Below are 15,300 nucleotides of genomic sequence, written 5' to 3' on the forward strand. Positions count from 1 at the left end.
CATTTCTTTAAAAATACCATCATGTACTAAGTTCAAAGCCATTTCCTAGGTTAATCCAAAAACCATTTTTAAACATCTTTTTTGAAACAGGGGCAGTGACTTAAAAGAAAAAGTGCTTTACTATCAGGGGCACAGCTACTTTTTAGTTATGGCTTTTTGAACCTTCCTGGAGGATCTATAGGAAATGGTCACCACAGGCAACGGGAGAGCTGCTGGCAGAACCAGCACGGGCCACTACTATCAAGTGTCCTGCAGACACTTCTTTTTATGCATAATGCATAGCTACATTGAAAACACTGGAATCTGCAAAAGGGGAGCTAATGAACCCGAAAGAACCGAAAGGCAGGCGCTCAGCTTCACCAGCACTCCACTGCCTTCACAAGTCTAAATCAGTTAGCAACAGAATTAGACTCTCAGTTAAGGGCTGGAGCGATGGCTCAGGGGTCAAGAGCTGCTCTGCCAGAGGGGCTTGATTCCTAGTACCCACAGGGCAGCTCACACTGTCTGTAACCGCAGTTCTAGGAATTTGACTGCCTCCCCTGATCTGGGCACACCAGGCAAGCACATGCATACAAGTAGGTGAAACAGCGCCCCTCCCAGATAAGACTTAAAAAAAAAAAAAAAACCTTTGTATCAAAATCCAAATTTCAACTATTCTTGAATTATAAGGGCATCCATCCCGAAGTCAATTACACGTAGCTATCAGTAAAACATAGCCAGCCCTCTGAAACAAGGCATGACTTCTCTGCTATCTAGAGCTCCCAGGCAGCCACTGTATTTCACTCATTCGTAATGCCTTTCTGGACCCTAGAGCGAAGTCTGTGATCCGTGCTTTATAGCTAGGACACAGTGAGCCTGACTGCAAATTGGCCTCATGACCTGCTTCCTAACGACAGTTTAACTAGAACCCACTCACGCTCAGTCCTTACAACATCCATGGCTCTTTCCACACCTCACAGCAAGACGGCCAGGGAACACTAAGACCACAAGACATACCAATCCCAGAATAGCTAGGATTTGACCGTTTACAGAAAACACTTGCTCTCTTCTATGAATTGCTCATGTTGGTGATTTGGCAGAGATGTCAGCGGTACATACTGATCAAGTCGCGCCTAAACAAAATCCTAATGACATCATACAGCTCACATCTGATGGGAGAATGTAACTAACAACATCCAACATAAAGTGATTAAGGCTCGATCTGTTGATCCCCAGCACTCTGGCAGAAGAATAATGATGTGAGAAGGCACATGCTCACATATTTGCTACCCCAAGGTTGCAAGATGCTTTGTCCAGGTGGCCTTACTGGTAACAGACACGGTAAACAGCCATTAGCATGCATGTGCGCGGCATTTAGGGGCTGTGTGCCCCGCGGAGTGTACACGCCCTGGGATGTAACCCAGTTCGGTTAGCTTGTAGATCGCCTGCCTTCCCCTTTGATTTTTGTCCTGGCACTCTTCTGGATCTGGAACAAGACCCTGAACCACAACCAGAGACAGCAAGAGCAATCACGGCTTCCTGATGCCCCTCAAAAACATAACCCAGCACCCTTGAAATGAACTCACTGAGGTGATGTGTGGTGGAGGGTTGTTCTCCCTTGGGCTATGGAGGGAAGAAAGAAGCTGGAAGTGTGATAAATTTTATTGCTTATGTGTAGTGTTGCTCACAATTGCAGGGAAACCAACTCGTAATTGCCCATAGCAACTGCCACTGATTACTCTTGCCCCATGCCATTTGAAATAGGCAGGGGCAATGGGTTCCTACTCGCATTTAAACCTCAGTGAAGTTGGAAGGATTTTAAGTGTCTCTGTTTGTTTGATACATGCCAAGCTCCTGTAAACAACAATGTTAAAAAGGAAAAAAGACAACAAAATTCAGAAGAATAGAAATGTAAAGGTCAGGGTTCAAGTATCCATAAAAGTTCCAGATAATTCACCAGTTTGATTTGGTTTTGCTTTTTTGTTTTGTTTTGTTTTTGTTTTTACCCTAAGTAGTTTTGGATAAAAATGGCTCCATTTAATATAAATGACAACAAACGTTTTGTTTACATTTTAAAGCTATATGCAACAATACTGTTATAAACAGGAAACAAAGCCAGAAACATGAGTGTGATGGTGGAGATTAAACTACTAACCAAAATACATCACAAAGCTTTCATAATTAACATACACATTAATACTGTATGCCAGAAATTTCCTTTATATGCAAGTCTTCAGTCATCATTATTACAAACTAAAATAAGGCCTATTTCTTAGCTCTTCAATCAAATTCTAAGATTTCATACTTCTACCTATGTGATATCTTTGACAACTGTCTTGAACTCAATCAACCTAGATGTCCTGTCTAGTTCAAGTCAGGCTGTTTAGGAGAAAGGAGAAGTCCTTGAAACTGAACCTGGCCTTGTGTATGCTAGGCAAGTGTTCTACCATAGAGAGGTACCATCAGCCCAATGCCATAGGTCGTAAGGCAAAAGAAACTATAAGTTAAAGATGGCAGCTGGTGGATGGAGACTAATGACATCTAGTCCTGACCTATGACACAGCAGGGGTCTGGGATGTGACAGGAGAGAAAACCAAAGGTGAGAGTTGGGACGACTCCACCCCAACCCCCGTCCCCTGCCTCCACACACACCCAAGGAAGAAAATGGTTTGGCTGGGTAAGCACACACTCGATTCTGGGCTGAATGTGTCACATGAACAACATGGACTGCTAAGAGTTGGAGCTATAAGTGTGGGTAAAGTCACAGAGGGTTTGGTGCAGCATCCCCTGGAATCTTCCATGGAAGCACTGACAAGACACTGATGCCTTCCTCAACAGTTGACTCTGTTTTTCAGAATGACGCCCATGGTCAAGCCTCTGTGTGTAGACCTGGTGTTCATTTTCCAGACAGCATCTCAGAGGAACAGCAAATAGAAAAATATGCACAGCAGAGCTTTCAGGCAACGTCACAGAAGGACCATACTCTAAGAGAAGAGGTGAGAAATATGATAGCCAAGCCACAAGTTTTACAACCCGAAATAGCCTTCTGTGAGTCCTTTCTCAGTCTGTGAGCAAAGAAAGGGTGGGGCGAAGAAATGAAGGAGTCTGGAAAGTCTGGATGGGGAAGACTAATCAGTCCCAGTTCACAACAGATAAGAGGTTCTCCTTTACTTCAAACAAATAATTCAGGACAAATGAAGTCCCTTGGCAGAGAAAAATTATAAAATTAAGTATATGTTTTCTGGAATTTCAGGTAAAATGCAGAAAAATCTGAAACCCTTCAACATGATGACTAGTTTTATCAGCTTTCGGATTAAGTATTTGGGGAGAAAAAGTTTAAGACAAAAATATTCACATACATAGGACAAACCTCATAAGACTGCATTTCATGGACTTGCGGGGAGCATGGGGAAAGTAGAGAAAAACTGTTTTGGAGGCCCTTGGCTAAAGCTTCAAAATTATGTTACTTAAGTAAAACAGGAAACAAAGGAAGGCAACAGCCGACAATACAGTCTCCAAACCCTGGACCACCTTAGCAGCACACAGAGACTAAGAATTCTTCTAAGAGACTGTTGTTGTAACACAGAAGACCAGAACCAGATGAGCTGGACAACCTCAAGGCATCAGCTGTCCATCCAATACACAAAGATTATCTAGGTTCAAAGACACACAGAGGACATCTGGGGGGGGGGGGGAGCCATGTTGAGAAACCATGCGCTCCAGAAGAGCCAGGAAGGGAAGGGCTGATCACAGCGCAGGTACTGGAGCTCCCGGCCTTAGTACTACTTTGCACATTAAGCAGTTGAGGAAACCTATGAGCAAACTACTGTCAAAGAAAGGTCAAGGCACAGACTATGCCTCTAAGGGCTGATTCATTTCAAACATGCAGAGAACTCATCTAGACTTCTCAAGTCAGGAAGTGCTTACCAGAGAAAGAGAGTGTTGCTAGGATGTGCATGGGTGGTAGATGGACCGGAATATTTTGACTTAGGAGCAATTCATCAAGCTGTGTATTTCTGACATCTATGTCAATCTTTTTTCTAAAGTGGTAAGTTCGAAGTTAAGAAAGTCTCAGAGAGTAGATGAATAAATTACTCAAAACTATTGGAAGTAAGTAAACCAAAGCCTCAACAACTGTCATATGGATTCTAAAAAAGAGAAAACTGGAGAGAAAGAAATAAATGACTAGCAAAGTAATTCAAGAAAATGTTCAAAATTAAAGGGCACATGCTTCTGGGTTCAAAGATCTATAAAACAGAAATATGATAACTTAAAAAAATCACTGTGATACCAGCAAAAGGGTGAAATAAATGAGTGAAAAAGCCAGCTTTATCCATATGAATAGAAAATAAAAAGATATTGGTGATATATTCTCATAACACTATGGAAAAATTACTTTCTACTTAACATAAATAGACAATTCACGGTAGAATAAAAAATAATCTTAAAACCTTCAAAGTCGCCAGGCGGTGGTGGCGCATGCCTTTAATCCCAGCACTCGGGAGGCAGAGGCAGGCGGATCTCTGTGAGTTCGAGACCAGCCTGGTCTACAAGAGCTAGTTCCAGGACAGGCTCCAAAGCCACAGAGAAACCCTATCTTGAAAAAACCAAAAAAAAAAAAAAAAAAAAAACTTCAAAGTCAAAACTTTACATCCTGGACCATGGAGAAGTTTCATTTATCATAAAGACTGACAACCTGAGTTCAGTCACAGGAGCCCTAGGATGAAAGGAGAGAACTGACTCCTGGAAGATGTCCTCTGAACACACACCACACACACACACACACACCACACACACACACACCACACACACACACACACACACACACACCACACACACACACATGCACACACACACATACACACTGAAGTTGAATAGCACTCAGGCATAAGGAGAAATGGAATTCTGAATCATACTCTAAACAGTCAGTCAGTGTGTTCAATAAAGTAAGTCAGACATGAAAGGACAAATGTATGATTTCACTTACACAAGATACCTAGAGTAGTTCAGTCTGTTAGATTTCGGGGTGCAGAGTAAGCAGACAAAAGGCAGGGAAGAGACCAGAGTCTGACCTCAACAGATGAGACTGTGTTCATTAACACACACAGCAAGGGGCAGCTTCTCCCTCCCAAGAGAATGGACGGGTCTGCAGGGGGAAAATCTAGCTGGGACTTTCTCTAGAGGTGGATGAGGGGCTTGAGAATGAGGAAGTGATGCAGCTCTTGGGGACTAGGTGCAGGTCTGTGGTCTCTCAAGTCAGTCTCAGCAAACATTCCTCTTTGTGGTTGACTGACACAGTTGAACAGCCCATAGAAATTTGTTTTAATAATGGAGGCACTCTATCAAAGCCCAAAAGACAGACAACAGAACAGTGGTTACTAGGGGATGAGGAAAGAGAGACTAGGGAGCTAGTATGGAAGGATGAAAACATTCTGGAGATGGACAGTGGTGACCCCCAACAAGATGGACAAGTTTAATGCCCCTGACTGCTTAAAATAATTATGTAACAACTTAGCATGCATACAATTGTACCATAACAGAAAAGATAGTAAAATAATGTTGGGGAATATTATTTTAAGGTGTGTAACTTTTGTTTATGCTACATTTGTTTAACTCTGTGAAGCTGTGATTCTTTGCTTGTCTAAAACACCTGATGGTCTAATAAAGAGCTGAACAGCCAATAGTGAGGCAGGAAGGATAAATAGGAGAACCATGAGCGAGAAAGAGCAGCAAGAGAACAAGGGGAGGAAGATGTCAGGGGCCAGCCACTCAGCCACCAAGCCAGTCACAGAGTAAGAAGGAATGCAAGACATATAGAAGTAAGAAAAGAAAAAGCCCAGAGGCAAAAGGTAGTTGGGGTAATATAAGTTAAGAAAAGCCGGCTAGAAACAAGCCAAGCTAAGGCCAGGCATTCTTAACTAAGAATAAGTCTATGTGTGTGGTTTACTTGGGAGCTGGGTAGCAGGCCCTGAAAGAGCCAAGGAGCCAAAAGAGTAAAACAACCATCACACAACAAAATGAGACTAAACTACTGATACACAAAAAAATGGATAAACCTTAAAATAATTATGCTAAGTGAATGACGTCAGACCCCCCTCCAAAATTAAAAGAGCATATACATAATTTCACTTGTGTAAATTTTAGAAAGCACATCTACGGATCCCCAAACACAGCAGCAAGGACTCATCAAGGACACAGAGCCACTCCTGGGGTGAGGGTAGTTTGCTACACTAACTGAAGTGATGGCTTCGCAAGGGCATTAGAGCACATAAGGAGACGACTACAAGGTATTTATCCTGACTAAAGCTTCTGGGACAGAGATCTTTCCACCCTTGGTGCCTTGGCCTTCTCTTGACCAGGGACTCCTCTGCTGGTCGTCTCCACTGTGGGCACCGATGTCCTGCGGCTCTCATTTGGGTCCTATCCAGACACTTTCTGCGCATTCTGCCTGTTCTAATATGTCCCATCATTGGGGTTCCTATGGCAGCCTCTTTCCGCTCTCTTGTTCTCAGTGTTGCTTCCCTTCTACTCCCATCTCACTCAAGGTTCAAGCCCAATACTTTATATGGTAGCAGGCAAAGGCCTGCCCATTGCCTTCCACAGCCACAGCAGAGGCAGTGATTTCTGTCTTTCTCACTGTTGAATGCTGAACTACTAGATGGTTGCTTGGCAAACAGGAAATGTATTCTGGGTGAACACATGATAATTTTCTAGATGGTAAAAGAGAAGGTCAGGGGACAACCAACATTTAAAGAACCAAATAAATGTTTACAAAGACGTCAAAATACAAACAAGCAAACAAGAGTCAAATCAGTCCTGACACCTTAAACAGAGATCCTGGGAGAGGAGATCAACAACCATAGAACCCTTTGAAACTTCCCAACGCTTCCCAACCCCTCCCTGTAATTGCCAGCCAGTTTTCAACACGTAAATGATAAGCTAGGGGGTACAGGGCTACCCGCTTCACAGCAAGGCTGTGAGAATCCACTGAACAAACTCCACCCTTAAAATGATTCATCTTTCCCCAGATCAGAGCCCCGAATGAGAGCCCTGAAGTCCTAAGGAAGTTACTGTAGAGATTTTACTTTCTAGACTATCACACACTGGACACACACATGGATTAGCTCCCTAGCTCTTCTGGAGAGATCCAGAAGCTAATCAAGAGAATTCTTCACACTGGTCACTAGTTAAAAATTTATGGATCAATATTCCTATAAAGACAATGTGACAGGGAATCACACCTTTCAGACCAGAGAGAGAGAGAGAGAGAGAGAGAGAGAGAGAGAGAGAGAGAAACCAAAAGTGGTAACAAGGGGTTAGCAGATGGCTTGCTCTACAAACATTAGAACCTGAGTTCAATCCCCTACTGAGCATGTAACTGTGTAACCCCAGACCTTGTCTGACAGCAGCAAGAGGGAAGAGTGGTGGAAGAGAACTCCCAGTCCTGTTCTACTCTCCATATGTACGTGTGCAGGCGGCACACATCTGTAGACTCTGTGCACACCCCCCACACACACACACATGTGCACACGTAGGCACCCACGCACACAGGCTTTGTATGCACAAAATGGTAACCAAACATTGAGTCTGAGTGGCGTCTTCAAAGGTGTTCCAATCATAGAACAAGGTGTTAGACAATATTAACTATGAGTTTTAAAGCTTTCCCTGCAAAAATTCATTTTTTTTTATAACTAGGAGTAACAAGCAATTGCCACCAAGCCTGGAATATACGAAAATCAAATACTTTGCCTATTTACATATGGTTCCCTGAAGCCATTCCTGATTAAAAATTGTACTGTTTCAATCTTCCTTCTAGAGATATCTATTAGCTAGAAATGCATGTGAAGTCCAATAAATTTAGAATATAATTGCATGTATCCTATACAAATTGCTTCTCAATGGCTTCTACTCATGAAAATAGACGAAAAAGCAATGATCAGCTCATTATAAATCTGCAGAAGAGTCCCTGGTAGTGAGAGCGAGTCCCCAAAGACCGTAAGCTGCAGCTCATTTGAGTTCAGCAGAAAATAATCACTTCTGATCTGAGCTCCCAGTGCACCTTAGGAAGCACTCCATGGCTCAGCCACACTCTCCGACTAAGTAAGTGTTGCCCTGTGGAGTACTTCCTGCCTCCATGTGGAGACTAGGACCAAGAGATTCCAAGAGTCTCGTCCAGCATGCCACAATCAAAATCTCAAGAGCACACGACTTCAGCCAGTCTGTCAGGACAAGGAGAGATGGGCGGGACGTGTCCTTGGGGCCCCATGCTGTCCAGACTCTTTAGCAAAGTCCCACATCTTTAGCACTGAACACTTTAAAGAGCATGGGAAACGGTCTGGCTTCGATATTTCCATGTGCTGTAGCCGCTCTAGCCCACTGACCACTAAGCAGGACTTGAACCCAAGGCTCTTTTGTATTTTTATTGACTATACATTTTCTCTGTGTCCCTCCCTTTCTCCCCTCTCTCCTTCTACTCTCTCCTGTGACCCCCACACTCCCAATTTACTCAGGAGATCTTGTCTTTTTCACCTTCCTATGTAGATCCACGTATCTCTCTTAGGGTCCCCTTTGCTGTCTAGGTTCTCCGGGGTTGTGGGTGTGGCCCGGTTTTCTTTGCTTTATGTCTTACCCTTACCACAGTTCTCGCAGAGATATAAAGAGGTTGGAGCCACACACCTCATCTGTTGGAAGAAATACAATCACTGGGGCATTTCAAGGCACGTGGTTTGCACACCACTTGACTCTCCACGGACACAGAGATGGTAGAGAAGGGCTCCAGTTCACGGACTATCCTCATTCAGCCCACTCCAGTGCCCAGAGTGTGTGTGCATGGCGGAGCAGCACAGAGGAAGGGAGAGAAGAAGGCATCAGTACCATAAGGAGGGCTAACAGAATGTTCACTTCACCACTCTAGAAACTGAACAGTACACCATTTTAAAAACCCACATTCCCGAAGCAGCTAACTGCTCAGATGGGAAATGCACACCCAAAAGACACACAGCATATGAATCTACCCTGTGAGGCTAAAGGTCTCTAGCCCTGCTCCCACTAGCTGCCAACAAGGGCCCAGTTTTCTCATCTGTTAAATACGGACAGTACAAGGACAGTTATACATCCCTTAACAATGATGCATTCTCAGAAGTAGCCTTGGGAATTTTATCCCTGTAGGAAAAGCACTGAGTGAAAACCAAGCACAGATGGTGCGGTCAAACACTTCACTCCTATTCTTCATGCACTCAAGAGCCGATGAAATATGTGGTCAATGAAGCAACTCCCACCTACCATAGCATAGAGTTTGGCCGTAACTGTCTTTTTAATAAATAGAAGACACACCAAAACAGAAATAAATAAACAAACAAACAAACCTAGTAAATACATGACCCATGCTGTCATTTATGATCATTACCCAGGGATATGGACGGAGCTGGCTATGTTATTCTTGCAAGGCAGACGGCACCATAGGCCTGTCCACATGTATCAGTCGGTAACTCACTGTGCTGTGATATTACAGAGTCACTAGATAATAGAAAATTTTCAGACCCATTACAAGTTCATAGAGCTAACATCCTATGTGTGGCCATTGATCAAAACAGCCTTCCATGGAGCGTGACAGTACTTCGCTTCTACTTTAGTCACTGGGCACTGTGAACAAGATGAAACTGGCTAAAACACGTCAAGTCCTTAAAGTGTCTGGCCACAGCAGGTGCTCTGGGAAGAACCCCCAAGCGCTGTCACGATTATTTGATAAAGTCTGGCCATCTTGGAGATTAGGAGAACAAAGAAATCCCACTGCTCTGCTCTTACCTACTGAAATCCTGCAAGCCTCTCTTCCAGCTAGTAACTGCAGGTAGAAATATTTCTTTAAAGTTTTTATTAAGATTTTATTATTTATTCTGTGTGTGTGTGTGTGTGTGTGTGTGTGTGTGTGTGTGCATGCACACGCGCGCGAGCACCTCAGCCTATATATGAGGGGTCAGAGGGCAATTTGCAGAGTCATTTCTCTCCTTTTCACCATGTGGGTCCTAGGGACTAAACTCTAGGAGTCAGGCTTAGCAACAAGTGCCTTTACTCGCTGATCCGCTTCACTACCACAATTCTATGTATACACAATCTGCATTTTTTTACTCTTTACCAGATTTAACTACTCCCAATCATAGATGCTTTATAGACTCTATTTGTTAAAATTTTAAATATCTTTCTTGATCCCCCATGAAAGGGAAGTACAGCAGAATGATTAAACTGGGAACAGGGCATCAGGGCAGAGTACAAAGACAGCTCTGGGCCGTCCACCCTTACTGTCACACACAGGGCAGCAGGTTCTGTGGCCACTTCCTCAGAAACAGCTAACCAACTCCATTGTTCCCTGTGGAATTCTTACATCCCCAAAAGGCTGTATTTGAGATCAAAGGACATTGGCTCCTCCCTCCTGAACAGCACTGAATTATGACTTCAAGAGATTTTTAGGTTGCAACCACTACTTGAGATGCCAGGGAAACTGAAGACATTTCCAAACACTCAACTTGTTCCTTGTTTTGGACTAAAAGTCCAAGGTAAATTTAGAAAAGATATTAGTTATCCTGAGGAAATTTTTGAGACTGGAAAAATGAAGAAATTTAAGAGTACCATAAGATGGATTTTTTTTCTCTTAAATCACTTTTCCAAAATAGCCATTTCAGCAAACATAAGACAAGAAATAACAAAAATCAATAAAGAAAGTGGGATTGTCAGGAAACAAAGACCTTAAAAGTTCTAGTTCACCCTCTCAGAAGACTCAGTACCCTAGCTTTACAAGGGTTTCCCACACTCCTTTGTCTAATCATCAGGTAATAAAGGAGTCGGTGGTCCTGCTGGGCTCCGCATACTCAGTACCTTTCACAATCCTGTTCTGAGAAACTCTTGGGGACCCTAGATAAACAGAAACAGAACAGCAGGAAAAGATAGTTAGGTCTTCAAGTTGGCAATCTACAGCTCTCTGCTCCAAGGCGTCAGGACCTTAGAAAAGGCAGGAAAGCTGGAATGTCTGCCTACAGAAGCCACTTAACTGCTTCTGTCAAGGAGGGTCTTATAAAAAACGATAGGAAGCCAAGAACAGGTCCATACCTGACAGATCCCAACCACTGAGATGGTGATGTCAGGCATAATAAAGCATTTTGGCAAGGCAAGAATGTACACCTGTGAGAACAGGGGGGAAACTTGACAGGTTTCTGTTTTCCTAGCTCTTCCTCAGCGAGCTAATTGTGGTGACTGAACAGCCGACCCTGAGCATTAAAGAACAGCAATTGGCTGCTCTGCTGGGCGATGGGAAGACAAAATGACAGTAGTGCTTACATGCAGAAATATTCTGCACACAGGGCAACAATGAGCCAGCGTGCATTTAGATGGGGAAGAAGGATGCTCTGCAGACTCGTGAGCCAGGATGGAGGGGGAAAGGACACACAACACATAAACACCCATGTGACTCTGGTCACACTGCCATCAGAGCAGACTGTACCTTCACAGCTATAGCTGTACACGGCCACCGCTGACCTGTCCACCAGGTTCTCATCGTGATGCCAGCTCACCGCCATCTTCCCCATGCCAAAATAAGGCTCCTCTTTCAGGTATGGCATTTTCTGAGGATCCATGAAGTTTAGCAGAGTCACGTTGTAGGCTGCTCTGCTCTTAAGGTCCACTTCATCATCACAGGACGACCCCATGCCAACCCTGGGGAACTCGGCAATGCACAGCGGCACATCATCTTCGTTAGCCTTCTCTTTGATGGCCAGTTCTTCCAGGGCCTGGATGGTCTCACCCTGCAGGTAGTCATTGAGCTTGAGGAAGGTCTGACATGCAGCGGCAATCTCAGCCTCTGCGTAATTGATGGTGCAGCCCTTCACTGGCCAGGGCACCGTGAAGAGTCTCGTGTTCAGGTACTTGTAGGTGCAGCCTGGGTCCCCAATGAGGATGCGAGACACTGGGGTGAGCACATCTTTGCCTTGGATCCTAACCACGTCCCGAAACATGCAGCCATGCTTATGCAGTGTGAGGAAGGCCTCAGGGACCTCTTTATGCAGCTCCTCGGATATACTGCCGGCTTCCCGGAGAACCAGTTTAGGATATTTCAGCTGCCACTAAAATGAAACCAGAGGGGAGAAATGGGTATAAATGGCTACTATCTTATTATTTGCAAAAGCTATTTTCTTTATAAGGGTCCAGGAAGAAATTAAACTACCTCATGGCTTTTCCAAGCAGGGTTCATATCTTGCCAGTCTAAAAAGCAAAAACTTACACAAAACTGACAGGAGACTCTCCAGTGAGCACTATCGAGCTGAAGCTCTAACTACTAACAATCTTCAGCACCAACAATAAATGAGAAGAATTTGCCTTTGAATTCCCAGGCTTTTTGTGCCTTTAATCTCTCTTGCATCCTTTGGCTTTGCAGAAAATATAATTTTGTTTGCAAACTAATTATTGCCTACTGTCAGTGTTTGCTCCATGCCAGGTTGTTCTGACTCAGCCAGTCCGGCTAATTTCTCATGCCTTTATACACACTATCAGCCCCGGCCCATGGATACAACACTGAAGCAGCCAGGCTCTGGGGACGCTTGCCCTGAGTCACATTGGTAAATGTCAGGCCAGGATGTACGGGCTGTAGTATCTGTCTGGCTCCAGTGGGGTGGTATTAGCTACCTGACTGAACCCCTTTCAATTCCTGGCAAACTGGCTTCTGGTTCAACACACTCACCTAAAGAAAACTCACCTCTCTTGAAGTGAAGACATTAAGTTCTATGAACACAAGAGTCATGACAATTTGACTCATGACTACAATACTAGTGCCCAGAATATTCTATAAAAGGCAATTCAACTGGTGTAATGAGAATGGGGTATTCAGACAAATCCCCCCACTAATACAGAAACAGACATTGACGCTTTTTAGGACTGTATTGGCTTTCCTGGCACCACTCTGTCTCCTTGGCACAGGATTTATGCTTGTCCCTATAAAGTTTAATCTGAATTGTTCCCTCAGTTTCAGGCTGAGTCCTCAACGAAAAGCCTAGGGATAGCAACCCACTCACCTGTCCTCAGACCACTGTGCTGTTCAGGCCTTCATGCATGGGGAGACAACATGCTTATTCCTGTGGGTGTCTGCATGTGTACATACAGACAGACGCGCACCTGTGTGCTTACGTGTGCAGAAGCCAGAGACCAAGGTCAGGCATTCACCTTAACCACTCATTGACAGGGTCTCTCACTGATTGGCTAGGCTAGCTCCAGGGATGGGCCTGTCTCCACCTCCCCAGCACTAGGATGACAGACGTGCGTGTACCATGACTTTTGGCTTTCTACATGGGTACTAGAGATAGAAACTCAAGTCCTCAGGCTACAGGTTATCTGTGACTATAGCATAATCTAGCCCATTCTGGTTCATTTACAGAATGGGTAGGGGGCAATCCTGCAAGATTCGACAGGAAGTATACAAAAGAAAAACAAATTCATCAAGTCTGACCATGGAAAAAGAACTCACTAAATAAGTAGAGTCTGACTGTCCTACTCTCAGAAGCCTAAGAGCTAGATGATCGTGGACATGACAGAAAAGGGCAGAGGGATGTGGAGCACTCCTGGGGATGATCATGGATGTAACATGAAAGGGCAGAGGTATGTGGAGCACTGCTGGGATGATCATGGATGTGGCAGGAAAGGGCAGAAGCAGGTGAACCACTGCTATACATGGCATGGATGTAATGGGAAACGACAGAAGCATGTGGAGCACTGCTATGTATGAACATGAATGTAACATGAGAGGCCAGAGGCACATGGCACACTGCTGTCCACTGTCAGAGATTCACCCAGAACTTACAGTTTCACTACTTCATTTATCACAACTGAAAAATGGAGGCAGCAACAGCACCCTGTTCTACTACACAGTCTAAGAAGACAACAACAGCACCCTGTTCTACTACACAGTCCAGGAAGACAGCAACAGCACCCTGTTCTATACAGTCCAGGAAGACAGCAACAGCACCCTGTTCTATACAGTCCAGGAAGACAGCAACAGCACCCTGTTCTACTACACAGTCCAGGAAGACAGCAATACAATCTTGTAAGCAGAGAACATTATAGAACCTTGTCTCAAGGACAAGAAAGGGAAAAAGGAGGGGAAGGAAAATGGAAAAATGAAGTTCTACAACTATTACTCTGTTTATACAACTTATAACAGATTATTTACTTATACAAGATCTATTTTTATGGTAGCCATATTATAGATAGGGTGTCAAAGACAGTTTTTAAAGGATTAGTGGATTTGAATGTATGTTTTTAAAATGTTTATACAAAATGAAGCATACAATTAATAATCAAGCTCTGATTGAAAAAGTATTTGTAATCTATGTGATAAAAATCAGAGTAGGATTCTTAAGAAGAGATCAACTGATTTAGTTGTATGTGTATAATATATATTATGTATGTATGACACATGTGTTGTATATGTGTATATATATACATTCACATAACACATATATAACACATATACACATAATAACAACTAAAGAAAAAGAGGCCACAAATTTTAAAAAGAGCAAAGGTAGAAAAAAGTGGTCAAAAGCTGAAAGTGCTACCCTCTGGGAATGTACTTTGTATATTTTAATTTCGTCCTTTGACTTTTAAATGATTTTCTAAACTAGATGTAAACTACTTTGGATAAAAAAAAATCAAGAAAAAAGACCATTTTAATTTATTTTCTTTATGGAAATTCTTACACTTGCCAGATATTTATTCTTGATATGATGATACAGAATTGTCAACCATCTTTACCAAAATGTCTGCCTTATTTCAATCTGCTGTGTCTGTCACACCAAGGGTTACTTTATTGCGACGAGAACAGTTCATGAGCATGGGCTAACTCTGCCACAGTCTCAAGGAAGATGAATGGGAGCAAACGCCTCCCCGACGTGTGCTTGTCCACCATTCAGACAGCGGTTAATCTAGTACCTGGTGCACGGAACAGCCATGGAACATCAGTTATGAATTGTCTTTAGAGAACATCAAGTAACTTTGGAGAAGAGACGAACATTAAATAATCTGAGTTCATGCTGTCAGGCGAGTAAGTTCACTTTCCGTTTAGACAGGTATATGAGGAACATCAGATAAAACACAGTAATTTGCAACAGCTGTTGGCAGACTTTCAACTATGTTCGCGTAATTTTTTTATTAATCCTGTTAAAGTTTTTCTAGGGAGTACACAGTCATGAAATTATGTTATCGCTGGTTTGGTTGCACACTATATTTCTTGAGCTCTATGAACACTTTTAGGGCATAAAAATGATGTTTTGTTTCGTATTTGGA

The 15,300-nt window shown here is 43.3% G+C and overlaps 1 protein-coding gene across 1 annotated transcript in view; it reads right to left on the bottom strand.

Moving 5' to 3' along the window:
• The window catches only part of Fto (FTO alpha-ketoglutarate dependent dioxygenase), a 348,414-nt gene that overhangs the window by 240,513 nt on the left and 92,601 nt on the right, over positions 1 to 15,300 (bottom strand). The window contains exon 3 of the mRNA XM_041649608.1: positions 11,471 to 12,089. Within this exon, the coding sequence (XP_041505542.1) occupies positions 11,471 to 12,089 (619 nt within the window). The remainder of the gene's footprint in view (positions 1 to 11,470; positions 12,090 to 15,300) is intronic.

Source organism: Microtus oregoni, unplaced genomic scaffold, assembly GCF_018167655.1.
Source record: "Microtus oregoni isolate MIOR12 unplaced genomic scaffold, Mior012 000004F_ref0000308, whole genome shotgun sequence".
Lineage (NCBI taxonomy): Eukaryota > Metazoa > Chordata > Mammalia > Rodentia > Cricetidae > Microtus > Microtus oregoni.